This window comes from Passer montanus, unplaced genomic scaffold (genome assembly GCF_014805655.1).
Source record: "Passer montanus isolate IOZ18808 unplaced genomic scaffold, ASM1480565v1 scaffold13, whole genome shotgun sequence".
Taxonomy (NCBI): domain Eukaryota; kingdom Metazoa; phylum Chordata; class Aves; order Passeriformes; family Passeridae; genus Passer; species Passer montanus.
Genome location: NW_024359832.1, coordinates 855,769 through 878,321, shown reverse-complemented (window position 1 = coordinate 878,321; position 22,553 = coordinate 855,769). Strand labels below are relative to the sequence as shown.

The 22,553-nt window shown below is 34.7% G+C and overlaps 1 protein-coding gene across 1 annotated transcript in view; it reads right to left on the bottom strand.

The window, feature by feature from the left end:
• Positions 1-2,297: 2,297 nt before the first annotated feature.
• The window catches only part of SGCZ (sarcoglycan zeta), a 358,683-nt gene continuing 338,427 nt past the window's right edge, over positions 2,298-22,553 (bottom strand). The window contains exons 8-11 of the mRNA XM_039698932.1: positions 17,690-17,813; positions 5,931-6,078; positions 4,411-4,474; positions 2,298-4,144 (exon numbers count right to left, since the gene is read on the bottom strand). Coding sequence (XP_039554866.1) covers positions 4,141-4,144; positions 4,411-4,474; positions 5,931-6,078; positions 17,690-17,813 — 340 coding nt within the window. The 3' untranslated portion in view covers positions 2,298-4,140. The remainder of the gene's footprint in view (positions 4,145-4,410; positions 4,475-5,930; positions 6,079-17,689; positions 17,814-22,553) is intronic.

Below are 22,553 nucleotides of genomic sequence, written 5' to 3'. Positions count from 1 at the left end.
AGTAATGCATCTCTTATGCTTAAGTCCTGCTTTGCATTATGCTATAGGTGATGCTGAAAGCTGAACATCTCCCTTGTGGGTCTCTCACAACGAGGCATACATGTGACTAAAAGAAACTTTTACTCCTCAGATCAAGTCCTGCATTAAATGAAGCTGGCTAGCCCCAAGGCCAATTTTTTTCATATAAATTGCTGTCACTGCTTAAACATGTCAGAATTGAAGACACTTCTAGAGCTGGACACCCCTAAAAAAAGCTAAATCCACTTAAAGTTTTCCGAAAATTCAGCAAAACCTTCACATTTCAATTTTTAAATTTTTTTTCTTAGTTAAGTAGGCTAGATTTTATTGTGGTTAATGGACTCTGATCAGACTGGATATACATAAGCATAAGATTTTACCTCAGCTCTTCTGAAACTATTCCTGTCCTGGCCTGTATAAGAAATATATTGCTGAAAGATCAAATAATACTTTCAAAATCAAACACCATAATCTGAAGCTCAGTTAAAAGTTTCACAGGAGACATAATTATATTTTACATAGAGAGCTTGTATTAAATTCTAGGTTCAGTGTGGGCTGTGTTGAATCGGCACACTGCATATGGCGGATTTTTTTTCACTTATTTTCTATTTCTCTTTTACTGGCAGTAGTTTCCCCAGATTGGACTAGTCCAACCCTGAGTAAAATGGCTAAGAATATTTTTTCTTGCTGTATCAGCTGCCATGTTTTAGCTACTTGAGACTTATCAGTCTATATTACTGTTATATTATCCTATATTACTGATAGTTTTATACAACTGTTGCTCTTGTACAAAAATTGTTGATTTTTTTAGGCATTGTGAAGCGAGTTGCTGTCTGGATATTGATGAAATCAGAGTAGGGCAGCAGGCAGTTTAGTGTACACAGACCCACTAAATGCTCACTTGCTTTTTGTCAGAGCCCTTGCAAGGCTGTGCTGTTACCAGCACTGACACTGCCCAGGGTAAGCACAGAGAGAATTCATCTGCATTGATGACACCACCACAAAACCTTTTACATTACTCTGTAATTCTCAAGTGGCTTGTAAACAAGTGCAGTTTAAACATGAATATGCAGTTTAAGCTTATTCTGACAAGATACAAAGGAACTTGAGAAGTGTAATATGCTTTTATGGTAGATGATATAACAGCACTGTAATTTAAACTTTACTAATGCTGCTGTAGAAATAAAGCCTACACTTCTTTAAAATTGGGTTTTCTTAACATAAGTACTGCATTTAAATGCAGTGTCTGTTGTTTTCAAAAAATGTTTGAAATAAAACTGTACTATAGTCTGTGTATGAGGACAAAACAATTGAAAAACAAATTAAAGTTATTACCCATGCTGCTACTGTAGACGGAGGAAAGGAAACGCACACACACAAAAAAAATCCATCAAAAAACCCCAGAAAATCTAAGTTTCTCATCAGCCATTCTATATGTTCTCCCCATCCTTAGCAGGATTCCTGTTTGATTATTCTTGAAATTAGTTCTGATATGTTTCCTATTTAATGTATCACATTTATTTAAAGTTGTATGGTAGCACCAGATGGAAATGCTAGGACCAAAGGAAAAAAGTACAGGAGACAGTGTTAATTACATGCTGAAAACGTTCTAGCTTTCCAAGAAAAATTAATTTCCAACTTCCAAAACCTTGCTATTATTTTCATTAAAAACAAAAACAAAAACAACAAAGATAAATAAAATAAAAATCTTAAAATTTTCAGAGTACTGCTTTTGAATAATGTTATCCACAATTTTAAGACAGACAGACCATTAAATAGAAAAAAGATTTGTTTTACATAAAACAAGAGAGTACAAAAGCACAGCTTTTGTAATTTTGGTAATATTGCAGTTCTACAAACATATTGCATAGTATGTGTAAGAAAATAGTTCCCATCTTTTTATATATACTTCTGTACACAAGAAAACCATTAACATGAAGGTTACAAACCAAAAATGGTTAGCAGACCTTTACTGAGTAGTGTTTGGAACAATACAGCACTCAGATTTTGATCCAACTTTCATGTGCATTACAGTGAATCAGCTGATAACAATTCCGTAGTCCAAAGTTTGTGGGTTTTTAATTTGTTTTTTATTTAGCAATTATTTGGAATCTAAAAACAAAGCAAAACAAACAAATAAAACCAAAACCCCCTAAACAATACATTATGTTAGCAACCAAATATTTCAAACATCTTTCATTAAATCCTTCTAGACATTTATGGCTCTATCTTCCAGACTTAATAACTCTGAATCTAAAATGCTTGAAAGCGAATTCTAGACATTTATGGCTCTATCTTCCAGACTTAATAACTCTCTGAATCTAAAATGCTTGAAAGTGAATCCTTTTATCCAATCAAGCCAATTTCTCAAGCAAACCAATATAACTTCATTTCAGAGAAGAAATGTCTTGGCATGTTTTCTTAGGAACACCAAAAGACCCCCATATGCATGAACAGTAATGTAAATGCAAGACACTGAGAAAAAATTTAAACCCTGGAAAAAAGTAAAAATCTACAGCTCAAAATGCTGCACAAATCTAAACTATGTTACATTTCATGTTGTAATTACAACTTTTCATCTCTTCATTCCAACAGAATTAGTAGAAACAGCAGTGTCATAGTGTTGGATATAATAGAAGTGTCTGTCTTTGGTCTTAACACTTAACCAATGAATGAACTGCAATACAAACCATACAGCTGACAGTGCTCAGAGAGGCTGGCTGATGCTTTTACTTTTCTCCTTTTTTTTTTCCTTCTTTTTTCTTTTGTTTTTTTTTAACAAGAAAGAGACAGCATCCTATAATACGACACAAATGGTTTTTTACAGGAGATAAATCTATTGTATATATTAAACACATGTAGCCAATAAGGTATTTGCAGATATTTCATTGCTTTCATAAGGATAGCATCTTAATTTTTAGTATGGTTAATGCATTGAAATCACTTTTTGAATACTCCTTGAAATCATGTGGGCTAGAAATACTTTTTAAAATACTAAATTTTTCTTCCCTTCTTACAGTTTTCAATAGATTTAAAGAAAGACATCTATATTATGAAATTTACCAGAATATAAAGACTTCATGAAAACTTGTTAGTCTATCTCATAGGTTGTTTAAGCTCTTAAATATGCTCTACTTCATATTGGCAGGACTCTAATAAAGAACATCCTGACAGTGCAGACATACTTGAAATTACTGGGCTGGTTTTTTTGGAGTCCAATGTACTACCCACATATCTCTTCTGAGTTCTCTTCATACAAAGTGGCAAATTATTCAGTCTTGCTGTTAAAATTAATCTAGTAACAAAAGGGTTTTCCTCCTACCTGCCTATTCCCAACCAAGTTGGTGTAAATTTTATTAAGGTTGGGTCCTTCCATCCTGTGAACAGAGACGTTTTTTAAACAAGTAACAGGTAAATAATCTCAGAAGGTGAATAACAAACAAATAGGAATTTTTCAGTGGAAAATTCATGACACAGTATCTGCAAGTCATCCTGAAGGTTTATTTGGAGAGAAAAAAAACTCCTTAGCTTACCTGTACAATCTGTAGGAAGCCCCATTTTAATTCACCAAATAGATTAGTCACTATATTTGTTCATCTTTTAAGCAACAGGTGTATGTAGGTGTGCACAGATAATGAATACACACAGATGTGTCCTCATACGCATCTTTATACATTTCCTCCTGAAATTCATTACTGTCTCTCCACCATTCTATTACTTGTGTGCATAAGAAAAAGGCATCTATATCCCTACAGTTATAAGAGTGTATTGTATGGCTACACTTTTCCATGTTTTATTGTCACCTTCTTTGTCATCTGTAACTCTTTTTGGCCCTCTTTCTATCTGAAAAATCCTCTTGCTCTAATATATTTTCTTGCAATATTTTCTAGTATAATTTCCTTCAAAGAAGAAAAATCTCAAATAGACAAGTCAGCTGTTAACACCCTTCTTTTGAAGACATCAAATAATCAATTCAAAATCTTCCTTTAACTGTTAAACCCAGCAAATATAGAATTCTTGCTATGGGGTAAAATTCACACCTCTGAAGAGGGCCTACGGTAAGGGAAGCACCAGTCAAGCCATTGACACGTCTTGTGCTGGTCTTCTACATAGGAGTGAATTTCACCTGAAGTGAAAACAAAGTCAATCTTATTAGGTGGTAATAAGATGCCAAGGCAATCACCATACTAGTTAGCTCATTTTCATTTCTTTTTCTCTAAAAATATATATTTTTTTAAAAGTGTGTAGAAGTACCCACCTTGCACCATCTCCCCCGGCTTTAGAATTACTTTGCAAAAGCTTTAATTTCATTTGTGACCTTAGATTCAGAAGCCTCTAAAAATACAAACTAGATGATGTAATTTAAAGAATAGAACTTAAAAGCACACTTACCTCACACAATCAAGCCATCTTCCACAATAGGAAGCATTTTTATATTGTTTTACTTTCCTGGGTTCTGAAAGTTTCAAGATACTCTTGTTAATCAATGCTGTGACAAATTTACCAGCAGCATACCAAGCATTTTTTATAAGATTTCAATTAACAATGGTGCCAAATAGGTGTGAACATTGATACAAGAAAGAAATCCCACATGAAATTTGTCAAAAAAGAGTCAGTAATGAGATCTGAGTGCAAATGTGGCTACATAATTTAAACAGAGACCTGGTAAAGGTAATGTAATATCGACCTATTTTTTAATACCAAATGTCGTTCAATATGTGGTTTTATATATGCTACTATTACTTTGAAACCTCAGCAACAGATGGTAAAAAAAAGAGAATAATAAATGTGAATGTCATACAAGTTGTTAGTGCACTGCTTCTCAGCACCACACATTACACTATTACCAATGTTTGTACTGTGTTCAAGTGGCAGCAGAAATAGACATTAGACTATAGACATAGTCAGAAGATGGGCAAGAAGTACCTTTGAAGATTTCTCTCTTGGTTTTGTATTTGCCAATTATAAGACCCTTGTGAAGAGCAATACACTGATCAACAAACATATCATCAGAATTTCTTTCTTTGCCCTCTTCTTATTTTCCAGAAACTGTATGTTCTACTCAAAGCAATCACTTCACATGCAGTGGCCATGAAAATATTATATAAGGTCATTCAGATCTGACAAAGAGCATTTCTTTTTAACTTTTAAAGGAATATTGCTGAGCATTTCCAAAATTTACGTAGTGTACAAAACCCTAGACTTAGTAGACAAATAGTAACAACACATATTTAAAGAAACCAAACTCAGGGAGGAATTCTGTCTCTTTTTGTATTAAAAACCATTTACTGAATTTGTTTAGTAAAGCAAGCATCACACAATGCTTTAAAATTTTAAAATTCAGGGATAAAAGTTTACTTCCAAAAAGATGAATGGAAAATTGTGCTTTCAGACAGTAAAGTTACTTATCATACAGGGGGAATCAACTCATCTCACCATCAGATTCTGGATAAATTAATGTACTCTCTCTCTGTCTCTCTAGATATATATTTATGTGCAGTTCATATCCAGGTCCTGCAAAAATCTAAAACTATGTGCTTCACTTCAAGTAGCAAAGGCACCTGTGTTATTGTCCCTTTTGGAAAATAAGGTGATCTTATGTTCTAGGTTTCCTGATGAAGAATACATTGGTTTCTGGATATCTCTCTCCCATCTCTGTGTTGAGTGGCAGCACAAGCCACAAGAGAAGGCAGCGCTGTACTCCTGCTTACAGCGGAAGAAGTTGCTCTGCAGGCTGCTTGGAGCGTCGGACTTGTCACAAGGGAAACCCAACTGAACTGTGAAGCAGAGGGATAGTAACAAAAGGCTATTCTGGTGTGAGGAAAACACGGAGTCATTCTAGCTCCACAAGCAGATGTTGCTACTGGATTGACATGTGGAGCCTGCTCCTGCTGGGGACAGGTAAAGTTTACCATTGGGACAGGCGCAGAGCTCATAGATAGTCTGGCGAGGAGCTGAAGAGCTGGGTGAGGAGGAGGAGGAGAAGGAGGAAGAGGAGGATGATGAAAAGGATCCCACTGGTAGATTTCCCAGGCGGATTGTATCTGCGTTTAAAAATATCTAAAAAGAGGGAGAAAAAAAGAAATACATAAATTTCTATCAGCAGTGAGATATATTTTAAAGAAGTGCTTTGAGGCAGCTGTGATTTTTTAGAAATATATTTAGAATTTTAGAAATATTTTATTAGAAGTATTATAAATATATATTAGAAATTCCTCTTTTTAGAAGTAAAAAAGCTGTCAGCATTTATTGTTTTTCATCTCTGTGTAGTCATTTCTGCATTAATAGTCATTATGACAATGTATGGAATTACTTCATCGACATGCTGATTCAGGTACAAATATTATTATACAAAAACATTTAGACAATATTCTTGAGTAGGTTGAATTTTCACTTGTACAATTTATGATTAACACTTATTCATTCATGGCAGCAGCATATACTTGCTCTGGCAGAATTTGTATTTTAATAAGTGTGAAGTGATATTAAAGCACATTCCCTAGTGTGCTCCCGTAAGCAGTTGAAAATATGTTCTGAACTGTGCTAAATTGTAGGGGCTTAACAATAGCTACTTCCAGAGAATAATTAAATGAGGTTACAAAGACATATGCACAAAATAAAGAGCTCTTTTGACCTAAATTAAGAGGAGGAAAGATTTCAGGTTAAAGTCTTATTAAAAAGGCCATCAAGATATTCCCATTTGTTTTTGAACATCAAGTATGATTAAAAAACATTGTGTTTTTTTTCAATCTGCCATTGGAAATAACATGAGTCAGTATGAAACTGTAGGTACCAGTAACATTAATGAATCTCTGTTGAGTTCTCTGGTACTTATACTTACATTTGCAGAAAACTGCATGTCTTCTACTGATTCAAACAGATGAGTGTCCAACTGTTCAGAATTTATTTTTTATTTATGGAAAGAGTAAATAAGAGCTAAAGTAAAATCAGTTATTGCCTCAGGAGCAGACCAAGAACTTCTAGAAGACAGGTAACAAATCAAAATTACATTAAGCTCTGGAGGTGACACTTCAAGATTAGGAAAAGGTGAGATCTGTAAATACAGGCTAGTGTTTTTATATGGTATCTAAAGTCAATGAAGCCAACTTGACATCATTGTACCACAATTTTCATAGTACATGTAAAGAACCTAAAGAAGTATGGAAAGTATTGCCTTTTTTTTTTTATTCTGTAGGAGAAATGTATTATTTTATGATAAAATAAGTGGTATATGGCAGCGAAGCAGTGCAGAAGCACTACTGACCTCCTGCCATAGAGAAGTCAGGAATAGCAGGAAAAAAATAAAGTGTCTGGATAAAATCCATACAGGAATTTATGCATATTCATGTTTCCATCCATAGCAAAAGCATTGTAAATGACTGGAATTATTGAAAGTAATGTAGTCTGAAAGTAGCCCCAAACACTACAACTCCCCATCACTGTAAGTTCTCCAGTTCCCACAGCAATCATACTGTCGTGGCAGGAAATACCCACCAAAAGGGACAGAAAGGGAGAATCTCAGAGGCAATGGTGACGTCTGCATGTCACAATGCCTGCTTTAATTCACATTGTGACCGATAGAGGAAGTGATCACAAAACTAAAATGCAGCAAATTATTATCTTTGTTCTGTAACTTATATATCAAAGGAATGATGTATTTAGACACACACATACACAATGTTATTTGGAAAGTCCAGTATTACAGACCTGAGACAATTAGTAGTCACAACCCCTGCAGATATAGTCTTTATGTAAGAAATGTGTTGGAAACACTTTAATAATGTTCTGCTAGAATTATAACTGAAAAAAAAGATTACACGTGTTAAAACATTCTGCTCAGCTAAAAGTAAATGTGAAAATAAGAATAGCAAAAAGAAAATAACAGATGGGGAAAAAGAGTTTAATAACAAACTAGAAACTAGGAACTGGTAAAATGTGGGAAGGAAACAGAGGACACAATAATGAATGGAGTGACAAATAATTAAAAGTATTCTTTCACTTCTCATATCAAGAAAAAATAAATAACAACAGGTCCATTATTAAAGTAGTAACAGTAGAGTTATCAATAACACTGCATAAAAATCCAGTAGCATTTAACAATGCAAGGTCTATGTAAGTATATCTTTTGTACTAATAATGCTCAGCATAGTTCTGTACTTGGAGAAAGATCAAAAATTGATGTCAGAACATGACTGAGATAAAATACTTTCAATTTCAACAGTAATTCAACAGGATATTAAACTGGAGCCAGTAATGTCACATACTTTTAATCAGCAGTTTTTGATAACTTTTAACAAATACAGCCAAAAATAAAATCTGAGTGGCCTTTTGGACTTTTAATACTGACTTTCAGTAAGCCTTGTTGTCATGGTTTAACCCCAGCCAACAGCCATGTGCCACACAGCCACTCCCTCATTCACTCCCCCACCAGAAAGATCAGGAAGAGGCTGGAAGGATAGAAGCTGGAAAACTCATGGGTTGATAAAGACAGTTTAATAGTGAAAGGTATGCACACAAGCAAAGCAAAATAAGGAATGAATTCACTGTTTCCCATGGGCAGGCAGATGTTCAGCTATCTCCAGGAGAGAAGGGCCCCACCATGTATAATGGTGACTTGGGAACACAAACATCAGCACTCCAAAGGCCCTTCCCCTCATTCCTTCTTCCCCCAGGAGCTTTCTATAGAGAGCCTGATGTCAGAGAGTCCCTTTGGTCAGTTTGGAATGTCCCTTTGGTCAGTTGAGGTCACCTCCCAGCTTCCCATGCACCCCCAATCTCCTCCCCAGAATGGCAGTATGAAAAACAGAAAAATCCCGGGGTCTGTGTAAGCTCTGCTCAGCAATGGATGAGCTCTTTATACTTTTGGCAGACTGTGTGACTGGCCATTTTAACAGCTTAGCTGCAGTCATGATGGGGAAGGTTCATGAGAAATCTGTAATACAAAATTAAATGGGTTGTAAAAGGCATGTTTTGATTCAAACAAAAATTAACTGGAAAATCAGAGAGCCTATGTGGCAGAGTTAAATCTCTTGAACTTTATTCCATTATTTGCTGTGAGCCCAATAATTTTTCTGTTTGTTTACATCAGGACAGCCACACTTCTACAATTTATCATTGCAGGTGCTCTGTAGTGTACTGCTCCAAGACTTTAATGCAGAGCACTTTACTCTGATGTGCATTACAATACAATGTAGCTCAGTTATTTTTCTCATTAAATGAAATTATCTTTAATAAGCATAGCTATGCAGGCTTTTCCACTAGTACTTATGAACTTCACACTGTGACATACAACAATCCAGGCTTATCTGGTATCCTAATCCTGCATGGTAGCTATCCAGTCCTGTCCCAGCATACATCCCAGAGCATCTGGTGAGCAATGTGGGTACTAGGATATGGTGTCTGAGAAAAATTGGACTGCCTTCTTAAGAGGGTGATATCTGCTGCAGTGAGTCCAATTTAAACCCATCCGTATAGCTACACCCTGGTGAAACCTGTGTTGAAGAGGATTAATAAAGATGGTTTAAAGCCAGTATTAAAGTCTACCTTGTACATATGCTGTCAGGGTTATAATGAAAGATGAAATTTAAAGATGCAACATTTCTATCTATTAGTTAAGCAGGAATCCAAATATACTGCCAGAGTATCCCAACATGTTAGGAATTTCAGTGTACCTATTTAAGGATTTATGTTTTCTGTCCTCTGATCTGCAAAAAACTGAAATTCATGGCTGAAAAGTCCTCCAACACCAGTAAAACTTAAACTACTTACTGCTTTATGCTTGATGTTATCGGATGTTTTAAGAGAAGGGAAGAAATGTCAAAAAAAATTAAACAGTATGATATTTCTAGGGAACACTGCTGCTAGATGAAAGTAGTCAACGTGTACATGGTCTTTCTCTAATCTGTTTTGCTGTGAGAGGTATGAGATAAGCCATTTAATACCTCACATGCATCAAGGCAGTGCAGGCCAGTCATACTCTCTGAGAGTCTCACTCCTCAGCAGATAAACAGGCACAAATAAAACCAAAGCCTTCTTTCCTTCCTGAAACATTGTGGGAGACTGACTGGCAGATTGCAAGATGGAAAAGGCAGCTGCTACTCAGAGAAATGTTATTTCATGGAGAGCAGAATGCTGAGCAGCATCATGCTCTCTAAATACTTAAGGTTTAGAAATCCCAGATCATTGCTTTGTCATGTGCATCTCAGTACAGAGAAAAATACACTAGTTCTATATGGTTTAAAAGTAGATCCAATTTCTGACTAGTTAAAGAATCAAACTGAATCAGCCTAGTGTATCTGATAAGAATGGAAAAGTGGTACTCTTTTTATATACACTTTTTGCTAATGAAGATCTGCCATTCACCTGCTCATCAGACTGTATTGTTAATCTGAACATTGAGAGGGAAAGGGAGAGGAGGGCAAACCAGAAAACAAAGAATATCTACAAAACAAATAACTAAATTGAACGAGCAAACTTTCAGTGGTACTATATAGGCATGAGGTAAAAAGCAAATACTTGTACAAGCCTTAAATACAGAGAGATGAACCTGTCATGTATAAAATTTTCCAATGGGTCTTAGTCAAGAAAGCAAATGACAGTTTAAGTTGATACAGCCAAATTAAAAATTTTGGATTTATAGACAATGAAGAATTTTCTGTATCCAGGTACTCTTCAATTAAACAAACAACTCCATAGGGCTGCAAATGCATATTTCAGGTCTAATGTAGACAAGAAATGGCAGGAAACTGGAGGAAGTATGAAAAAAAGAAGGAAATCAGATTAACTGGTGTTAATCAGTATGAGAAGACAGCGTAGTGATGTCTCACTAAACAATAAACTTTTAGGATTCCCTTAAATATTCAATTATTCTGAATTACACGAATGCAAGGTTTGGCCTTAGTCTTTTTGCTATTCTGCATAGGCTATTGGAAGCATCCTAGAAAGAAGATTATACAGATTAGGTCACTAGATTCAACTATATAATTTTCATAAGCTGATGTGTTTCAATATTCAAGGTTAAGGTGAACTATAGCATAAATTGAAGTACTTTAGTTTGCATGGACCATTTATTCTAACACTTATCTGTGGCTTTCATTAAATCTAAATGACAGTTTTGTGAAAAGGAACAAAAAATCATAATGAAAAATTAAATTATTATGTTGATAGCATATACTCTGGAAAATTTAAACACATGGTTGCACAATATCTGGAACCATATTGGTCATAATGATTAATAGTTTTGAGGAACAGTTAAACAGTGAAATTAATGTAATAACTGAGATAAAACTGAATATACTAAGCATTCAGAGAAGACCAAATTATCTAGTACAAATTGTGTATTGAAAATGTGTTCTCTACAGTGCTAGGATAAGTTGACAAATGAGACGTTCAGGCCTAAGGGTGGCCTGGTGTGGTGAAAGTTCTCTTACTGAGATTACACCTGATACACCTGAGCACAGCCACTGTGGCAGCACTGCTCCCATTCCCATCTCCATGGTACGGCTACAACTACTGACAATGGAAAGGGATTTGAAAAATAACGTATCCATTAAAAATAACACTGTACATTAGTGAAATGTACAGTTCATTCTTGAGGGGAAGAATTTATATTTTGACTCATCAGTACCAAAGAGATACTTGTGAGGGTAAGGTCATTTTAAGTACAAATTTTTGTAAATTTAATAGACAAAAGTATATATTGGTACTTCTGAGTTATAACCCCAATACAATATGTGGGTGCCTACTGAAGAAAAACACTTTCTGATGTATTTATTATTTCTGTTTTTCTGTTCTTTCTGTGAAATAATTTTCAGTCTTTGCAAATTCATTCAATCTTGGACAGATGTGACTTCTTTGTGGTTTATGTAAACAATCCAGTAAAGAAAATGTACTTGTAATATTTATGTTTAATTTACAGAGTACAAAAACTTAATTACCATTTAAATAATCATTAGATTAAAAGGAATATTGTATTAAAAGATATATAATAAATTATTCATTGTAATTTTTACCTTTTTAATAAAATTTCTTATGATGTGAATCTTGAAAATTTAGCCATGAAAAAACATTTTAAATATGGGTGTTGTCAGTTAAATTTCTTTGCTTTTGTATTTTTTGATTGTAAACTGGTACAGAACAGTGAGATTTTTTCTATAAATAAATGACACATGAATAACTGGTTTGAAAATGAAAGGGTTTTTTAAAAAATAATATGCATTTGCTTTTAAGTATCTGTCAAAACACTCTAATAGAATTTTTTAAATCTATAATTTAAAAAATATAGAAAAAAATTCCCTTAATTTTCACTAATCTCTTTCTTCACAGACAACAGTAAGAAGTCAACTGCTTAATACCATGAAAAAGGCTTTGAAAACAAAATGCATCACATGTATTACATAATTTTTGGTGAATAAACAGTGACTGAGCTCTAGACCCTGCCATTGCTTATTGTCTATTGAACTCAATTCATGCATACAATAATTTAATTTTTTGGAATACATTTAATCTCAGACTAACATAACTTGGTTGAATTGAACTCATCTATAAAGTGTTTTTGTCTTTGATCAACCAGTCCTCCATAGTTATGGCAAGCAGCATATACAGCAAGGTAATTCAGTTTCAGTGTATCTACTTAATTTAAAATGTCCTGTTTCTATTTTCTGTTTGAGAATACAAGAAAATCCACAAAAATGCCACCAAATGCTATAAAATTGTATAGTTACTTGAGCTTACAAGTGAAGATTACTACAGTTTTATTAAATACTAATAAATCTTAATTATTAATCTCTGTGTAAAATGCATCTCCTGGATTTAGAAATGGATAGGATTATAGATCAAATGTTAGTACTATATGCATTTTTTAGGCTCTACAAAATAGTATTGTCTGTGTGTTTCATTAAATGTGCTGTGCTAAAACAGTAAATATAAACTTAGCCTCTTGTCTGACACACTGATTTTGACTAAACTTTGTCTGTTAAAGAATGTTCCTCATTTTTAATTTGACAGCTATAAGCCTTACCATAATGAGGCATCAGCCTCATTATGTCAGAAACAACAAAATATACTCTACAAATGATACTATGATAGAGTGTAATTTGACAGGGAAATAAAAGGGTATAAAGAGGTAAATAGGAAAAAGGTCATAGACAAGGTGATTAATATGAATACATTTATAAAAATGAGAAGCCTCTGTACTTCTTTCTCCTTTTATTGACTTCATCTTTGACACTTAACCGGATGCAATGAAAGTGCAGAGCATAACTTGCATAGAAGCTCCTTGGAAAGACACATAGCAGTTGCTCAAGGTTCCTGAGAGCTGAGCCTGCTTAGCATCCTTCTGCTTCAGAGACTGATAGTGCTGTGCAGCCCCTCAGAAGGGCCTCAGCAGGCTGGAGAGATGGGCAGAGAGGAAATTCAGGCAACGCTCCTGCACCTGGGGAGGAGTAACCCCGTGCACCAGCACAGGCTGGGGAAAGCAGCTGTCCAGGGAAGTACCTGGGGGTTCTGGTGGCCAACAAACTGTCCAGGAGCCAGCAGCGTGCCCGTGTGGATGGGAAGGCCAGTGGTGTCCTGGGGTGCATTGGGAAGAGCATTGCCAGCAGGCTGAGGGAGGTGACCCTGCCCCTCTGCTCAGCCCTGGTGAGGCCACATCAGGAGTGCTGTGCCCAGCTCTGGGCTCCTCAGGGCAAGAGAGACACGGAGCTCCTGGAGCAGGTCCAGTGGAGGGCAGCAAAGATGAGTAAGGGATTGGAGCATCTCTCTTGTGAGGAAAGGCTGAGGGAGCTGGGCCTGTTGAACTTCAAGAACAGAAATCTGGGTGGGGACCTCATCAATGTCTATGAGTATCTGCATGAAGAGATGATCTCAGAGAAAGGATCCAGGATCTTCTTTGTGGTGCCAAGCAATAGGAAAGAGGCAATGGGCAGAAACTCTTTCACAGAAAGTTACATCTCAATATGAGAAGGAACTTTACTGTGTGGGTGACTGAACACCATCACAGATTGCCCAGAAAAGTTGTGGATTCTCCCTCACTGGAGATATTCAGGAACCATCTGGACACAATCCTGTGTGCTCTAGAATGACCCAGCTTGAGCAGAGAAGTGGGACCAAATGACCCATTGTGGTCCTCTTCCAACTTGACCCATTCTGTGATTCTGGATGGTCAAAACTATTACAATTCGTTGTTAGGCCAATGAGTGGACACCATCAAATAGACCTTTCAGATTGCTACCTTTACACAATTATGTGTTTCAGGTTCAATTTGAATGTTTTTATGTCTAGTAAAATCAAGTATCTACAGAATTCAAAATTGATTTGTGCTTTTGCATTACACTTTTATTTGAAAAAGCAGTCATTGTGCTGAAATTCCAGACAAGAAATCATCTTTTTCCTCTTATGTGAACGAGTGGATTCAGCTGTAGCCTGAAGCTTCACATTTCACGTTCCTTGTAAATGATTGCTGCTTTAAACCATTGGTTATGGTTTATTTATAGAATAATACATAGTTCACAATTAAATGCCGAGTTATAATTGAATCAAAGAATTCTGCTGATGCCTCGGCTCACAAGGGTGCAGCTCAAGAGCTTTAGAAAGGGCAGCAGAATCTGAATCTAAATTACAGCCCCCAGTATTCAGTCTGGGATCACACACTATGATGCGTAATAGGGCTAAAAGGATTATTATAATACTGCAGTAAATAAAAAGAAAATGTATCAAACAGCAGAATTCAGGATGCTTGCAGAGGCATTCAGTTTGTGATGTGGGAGGCTAAAGATTATACTGCATAGAAATAAAGCTAGAGGAAAAGTATTTCATAACACATTTATGTTCTTTAAAATATTCTGAAGTTATTCTTAAATAAAAGGAAAATCTATTTTTCTTAGTCAGTAAATGCATAATGCTCTGTAACATGTCTATAACTGGTTAATTCCAGGTGCCACATAGCCATTTCCTGTCATAACAGCAATAACTTTGATAGAGAAAGAAAATACAAATTCACTCATCTTTGATGAGTTTTTGAAAAAGTTTTCAAATATTAAAAAATTAAATTTCACTAACTAGAATAAAAATGGTACAAAAGCTCTTGCATGTCTTTCTAGTACAAATTGTCTTATCATGAAAATGGTTCACAGATCTAATTCACAAAGACAACACTATTTTTTTGTGGAGGAAACCTGACTTATAAGGGATTCAGTTCTTAGGCTAAAATGATTATTTTTAATACAGATACTTTGAAATTTTAGAATGTGTTTTCTTAAAAATGAATAATGATAAACCTTTAAGCATTTTTTTATACTGTCTGCTAATGTGGTTTGTCTGTTAGGCTGTAAGCAGGAAAAGCAATCAATTTTTGTTGTGCAGATATGTAATCCATCGAATGTTTACCCTGGTTCCTCACACCCTAACGTGGCTATAGTAACTTTGCACAGCAGCTAATGCTCTTGTGCCTGTCATTTGCCTTCCTAAGTGTTTCTACATTTTCCTCTAACCCTCTCCAGTGGAAGAGATTAAACAGTGGACTGTTGAGGCATTGGTCAGACTGCAGGATAGAATTTGTCTGTGGATTTTGGCTGCAGTCCATTTCAGATCTTGTTGAAATTGCAAGCATTCAAGACTTTGAACTTTGTCCGATGTATATTGAACACTTCATTGGGAAAGAGTGGAGAAAGGTTGGTAATTTGTTTTCTGATAATTTTCAATCTAACATCTGTGTAGGAAACTGTAGATGTGCAAAGTCTTATCACACAGAGAAAATAATGATTTTTTATGAGAAGGTCAGAAAAGTCAGCTTTTCACTGGCATTTTTTTACTACAAAACATTCAGTTCTGAATAATACATAATATAGGCATTATATCTTTTTCTTGGATTCCCATTGTCAAAGTACAACTGAGGTCATAGGACATTGTTTCCAAAACTAGCCTTCCAAGAAGGTATAGTAAATACTTAAGAAAAATGAGAAGTCATGCAATTAAATTGCAATGCTGATCTCAAGAAAAAAAACTGATGGATCCACAGATAAAATATTTGTATGAAGAGGTGTATGATGCAAAGCAGAGAGAATATAGAAACAAGCATTGCTTAAAGAATAATGGGAGAGTAAGGAATGGTAACAATTTTTCTGTTGGCTTCTCTTTTCTTAACCTTAATTTTAATTCAAGTTTTGCTTTTCCCCTCTGGCAATATCACGAAGGGAAAGAACAAAGAAATACATTCTATTTGTAAAATTTATGCTAATAAATTTAGGAAACACAATAGATCTTCCCAGGTAGGGATTTATGAAAGGGAGAACAAGACAGGTTACAGGAAGATCTAGACTCAAAAATACCCACAGAAAGGACAATGATGAGGTAGGACAATATTTACTATTAAAAGAGAATTGGATTTTTTACTTCTATCTCAGCAATGTTAGGAAACAGCAAGAGAGGTGGTAAGTAAAGATGAGAGACTGGGGGAAGAGCTGATTTTGGAGAAACTCAAAAATAAGGTGGGGCGCGTGGTATACAAATATTTGAGACACTAAATTAGGAAAACACAGTGTTTTAATTGTGCTGGACAAATACTTGCATCAATAAAAAAATGTTATCAAAATAGGATTTTGTTATAATATATTGGTCAAAATGTTCCTGGCTGCACTGTAATACAGAGTGTGCATTCCATGGGACTATCTGCCACAAATGTGAATGTTGGTTTTGTTTGGTTTTGCTTGTGTTGGATAGTGTGTAAAACATCTAGAAACATTTGGTAGAGAATACCAAACACAAACACAAAAGGGAAAAAATTTCTAAAGAGCTGCATTCATGATGAAATATTTACATTATAGATTTCCAAAAATGCTGCACTGTAGCAAGCCCCTCTGAGAACAGTTTGAAAACTTATCCGTTTCTCCAAAGTGCCTAATAGAAATCTGAGAGCTCTTGATAACCTTCAACAAGATCTTAGCTTTTTGTTTTTTTTTAATGTTGTGTCATTTTATGGTCTAAAGATGAAAGGACTCCCATACCAGAATTCCTTCATGCATTTCTGCAATGCATAGATTGCCATCCCAAAAACTGACCCACTTTTGAATCATTTGCATGTGTCCACACAGGTTTACATATGAAGAATCTTTATCAAAGTCTTTTTATGTCAGTCACTTATCACTGATCTATGAAACAAGACACTAATGAAACAGGAGAGAACATATGATGTAAGTACTCTGTGTCTCTTACAGAGGTAGTAAAAGATTAAGGAGTTAAACCACAGGTAGAGCAAATTTGTTAAACCTCTTAATCATGGTTTAATGATGCATTAATCTAAATTAATCCAAACTTCTCTGTTTTATTTTGACAGATTAATCCAAGTTATTTGTTTACCAGTATCACTTAACCAATTCTGTTCCATGGAAGCTTTTTCTTTCACTCTTAATTTACAAGTAATTCTGATCTGTATTAACTAGGTTTATTTTCAGTGTGAATGAAACTCAATATTTCAAATATTCTAAAATATTTTCAAATATTTCTAGAAAAGGAAATAAGTATTAATAGTTGAACAAGCTAAACCAAAATCACTTTAACAAAGGCAAATGCAGAACACTTTTCATGTTGTTTACCTTGCTACTGAATAAACCCTCCTCACATTGTTTGTGTTATGCTGGACAGAGCTGTAGAGCATGTCTCTGCTGGTTGAACCTACCTCCCCTTCTGTGGACTGTAAGTGCAGCTCTTTCCTACAGGTAGCCTTTAAGTCTCCTGCAGCTGCATTGACTTGCACTCCCCTGGGTGCTTCCATCACCAAAGATCTAGTAGGAGATTCAAGTCTGAAAGACAAAAACAATCACTGAGAAAAAAATGCACTGAATTTAACCACCAAAACCTCCCCAGCCTCAAAACCCATGATGCAGGAATATATTAACATATTTTGAAAGGCAACAAAGGAAAACCAGATTATATGTGTGATTCTATGACTGCCTTTTATGACACAGAGGAAGAAAACTGTTAAGCATTTAAGAATATACTGATATAAACTTATCTGCTTAGTGATGCTTTCTGGGACTAGCACTTAATGCATCCAACTGCACTAATACTGAAATATAGATGCTTGAGAATCTGCACATCTCTGTTAATGCTTCTGTAATGACAGTCTAATACGAAAATCTTCTTAGTGACTGATGACAAATGTTTAATGAAATAAAGAGAAAACAAAACTTTTAAATGTTTTAAATGATGTGATACTGGTTAAAATTACTTTGCCTTGACAGACTCATTCATGTTTTGGGTATATTTAGCAGCTTCATATATGAAGAGAGGAAAAGAAAATCTGTTATGTTGCTATTATTTGGGGGGCATTGTATGGCTTTTCTGTTCTCCAAAATACTCATGTTCATATAACCCTGTTATAATAGGGTTAAGACACACACCACTACTTCTTGGTATCTTTACTCAAAGCAATTCTTGTTCTACTGTCAGTCTTTCTGCTTCTCATTTCTCTGTGCTCAAGATCCTCCACCAGCCTTAAGGCAGAGCTATGATGCTTTCTTAGCTGTGCTTTCTCATAGTATTGCAGAGATTTCTCTTGAAAGGGAAGTACTAATGCAAAGATTTTGTAGAAAACATGCTCACATGCTGAATAGGAAAAATGACAGGATGAAAACTGTATTGAACTAGGAAACAATTCAGATTCTGATTGTGTTCAGTTGTAGACTTATTGCATAGCACATAAGGGAGGGAGACAAAATTTCTTATCTGTTTATAACTTAGTAATATAATGGCAGGACACAGTTCCACTCTACCTGAACAAAGGATTTTTGTGAGATGAAATAGGTTAATGATAAAAATGTCTAGACTGAGTAGCTTGAGGAAAACACTGTATTTCCCTCTTCAGCAAAGTGGTCATAGCTATCCAAAAATACAATGAGGTATTAGATGCATAATGAATTTGGTGCAGAAAAGCCATATAAAGTTTGTCAAGCAATGGAACTAGAGAATTTCAAAGTATTTCAACTATTGCATTTTTAAAGTACAGAGAACAGCACTGGATTACCATTTTAAAACCAAAGTGCCGCATTTACATGCAAAGAAAGTCACTGAGATGGTGTCGTGTCTGTGAAACATTTCTGTTTCTTGCATGTCACTGACACTCAATAGGGAAAAGAAAAAAAAAGAAAAAAAAAAGAAAAGAAAAGCATTTATTCAGCAAACAAAATGGAGCTATTAAAAGCAGGTGTCCAGATAGAGAAAAACACAATTTATAGATACTGATATAAAAAAAAAAGTACATGGCATGCATATAGACAGGAGCAATAGAAAAATATCTATGCATGCTACTGCTAGAGTGTTTTCTTTCTTTTTTTGATGCTTTCTGGGAGAAGTTGATAGAAGGTTCTGCAGTTCTTTGTACTGGAGAAGAATCTAAATATCATGAATTATTTAATGACATACATAAGTGCTTTTCAGGTGCTGGTTTGTGAACTTTTGATGGCTACAGGACAGCAGAAAAAGAACTCCCAAATATTTTTAAAATTGTGTAAATTATAAAGTTTAGAAATGAGGTTTCTGAAAGTACTTCATCGCCTTAATGAGGTTTTATCTTGAACTTAAAAGGAAACTGAATGGTATAAATGTAAAATGATTTTATGCTTCCATTCCATATTTTTCAGCAGCTTATCATTGTGATTTATACTTTACTTTACAGGAATATTAACATTTATTTCTCTGTGATTTCAGATGCCACTTCATAATCATAAAGACAAAAATTATCTTAGCTACATTTATTGCATTGAATTCATGTGTCTTAGCCAAGCCAAAAATATTTCCGATTTCATAACCGCCAAATCCCTCAGACCTAACTAAAACTTTTCAGCAGATGGACAATTAAAATCTGTTTAGGAACATCCATCAAGAAACTGTTGGTTTCTTTGAAAAATAAAGTTTTGAGGTTGTATATCTTAGAGTTGTTTAGTGTAGTTTCATCACAGTTTTTCGTGCAGTACATTATTGTAAATAACTTTATGTTTGTCTAAAAACAAGATATTTGGGCAGTTAATTTCTCAACTTGAAAAGTTGATAATATCAGCCTTCTCCACAGCATGGAGAAGAAAATTTTTAGACAATAGAGATTATTAGCAGTCTTTTGAAACCAAATAAAGTGGGAGAAATGTCAAGGAATGACTAATGATCATCAAGGCAGATTTTAAAACAACACCCATCTATTAGTAAAACTGAATTCCTAAATCTGTTTTACAGTTCTTTTCTTATTGTTATTCTCTGGCTGATCTGCATCTGAAAAGAGACTGCAGTATGCTACTGCAAATGAAAAAGTCTATACACATAGATTATTTCCTCAATGTTTTAAGATAAATTAGGTTTGATATGCAGATTCTTTATAATATGTTTTCTTTGCCATATTTCTTTGCCTTTAATCTCTGCTATAAACTCATTGTAACATTCCACATTGTAATGCTCTTCCCTCCAAGAAAAATGTATTATTATAATAGCATATAGAAAATTTGCTTTCCTTTCAGATTTACTGATCGACTGTCACAGTGGCATTTACATCTGTGAGTGAATCCTAGTCACAAAATTAATTTTTCTTTCCCAAACAACAAACTGCTCTGATGGAGAAGGTAACTACTGCTATTATTAGACAGAAATTACAGAACTGTAGGAAAGACAAAAAGGCTTTCTGAAAGAGTTTTTAAATAATATAATTGGTCAATTTGCTATATGTGATGAAGCAAGATGATCTATCCATAGCAGAGAAGGGCTTTTTCTTTTTAATTATCAGTGGTTAATTTGTGAAAGACGATAAATTTCATAAGATCAAAGCCATATGAATTTGAGCTGAATTAACAAAAGAACTATTGCTAGAAGAGGGAAAATTTTAAAATATCCTGAATATGTTCCTTTGAAGGTATTAAAATATTTCTGATCAGAAATGCAAAAACATTTTTTTTCTTCAATCTGTATTTTCTGTTTACAAGCTGACCTAGATTCTATTAGAGAAAAATATGAACCAAATTTAAAATATGAACCAAAAGAAAAGGTTTCTTCTGGGTTTTAAGCAATATTTTAGATTTACCTCCTGTATATCCCTCATATTCACATGGGATATAATTTATCTATGTTAATTTTTTTTTCTGTTGGCTCATGGAAATTATTTCTTAAAACAGACAGAAATAGAAGATTTCCCTGTGCAGAAGCAAATAATTTATTTGCTTTCTGTCTATTTAAGCCCTACATGCAACCCATGCTACTTAGTAAAACAACTGACAGAAACTTTTACCAACTTAAAATTTCTATTCAAAACAGTGAATTAAAACTATGTCAGCTAGAGATCTCACATGTAAAACAGGTACTCATTTCCCCTTCATTGACATCTTTATATGTGGGGGTCAAGAAATCAACACTTCCCAGTATTTAACTTTTATACACTATGGTCTTGCCAACACATATAGTGCTTTTTTTCAGTGAGCATAGGAACCCCGCTAGGAAAAAAAAAAGTTTTGCAAAATATAAAAAGTCTACACATTTATTTGGTATGCCTGTTTTAGGTTTCCATAGATAAAAATAATAGTGCCATTGATTTGCTACCTGTAGATGAAGATTTGTGGCAGACTGCGACTGTGGGTCAGTAAGACACACAAAGAGGAGAAGGAAGGCAAATGGATGTGCCAAATCTCTCTCTATTCCTCCTTCTACTGTTTTATTGTAAGCAAATACCCTCAACATCAAAATCCCAGAGAATGTAAGATCTTCCTCTCCCATGACTGAAAGGATTTTGTACCAAATTAGAATGAAGAAATTATTTTTTAAATTTCAGTACTGCCTTTCATGTTATATCCATGCTCTGCATGTCGCTGACTTTGGCATGTGTCAGCATGCCCTTATTATAACTTCTAAAATTTTCACTAACCTAGAAATTCACTGGCCTCAAATATGAGTTCTAATTGCCCTGTACATGCCACAGATTTAAATCCAATAGGACTGTATTGTCATAGCAACACCTGAAACCACTGAATATTTTAATGTTATTTGGCATAGATGATAAATCAGAAAAACAGTCTCCCAAACTGGGAAACAAAGGATCTTTTCTTAGAATATAAAAAAAATATATATTTCTTACTCAGGAGCAATAAAAAGGAACAAAAGGTCATTGAGGAGATTTTCAGAAGTGCTAAAGGAATAGAAAGAGTTGTAGAAGAAGCATCAAGGGAAAGTGAGAAAGTCTGAAAAAAGCAAATATTTAATGCAAGAGCTTGACTAAATAAGCAGGTGATATGAGGAAGGTTAAAGAGAACTCAATGATAATTGTTTCCTAGCATGGGTGAAGGCATAGCCAGAATAGCTAAAGACAAGAAAGCTATCCAAAACAGAAGTAATATTAAGAAGAAAACAAATCAAAATCATAAGTGGCATCTCAAGCAGTAAAAAATTATGCAGTCACAAGTCAACTAAAACACAAATCTTTGAAATTCAAGAAAATTAGTAGAAACGTAAGGTTCAGAACATGAGCTTTTATTTCTCAGAGAAATACCAAAACAAGCTTGAAAGTCTAAACT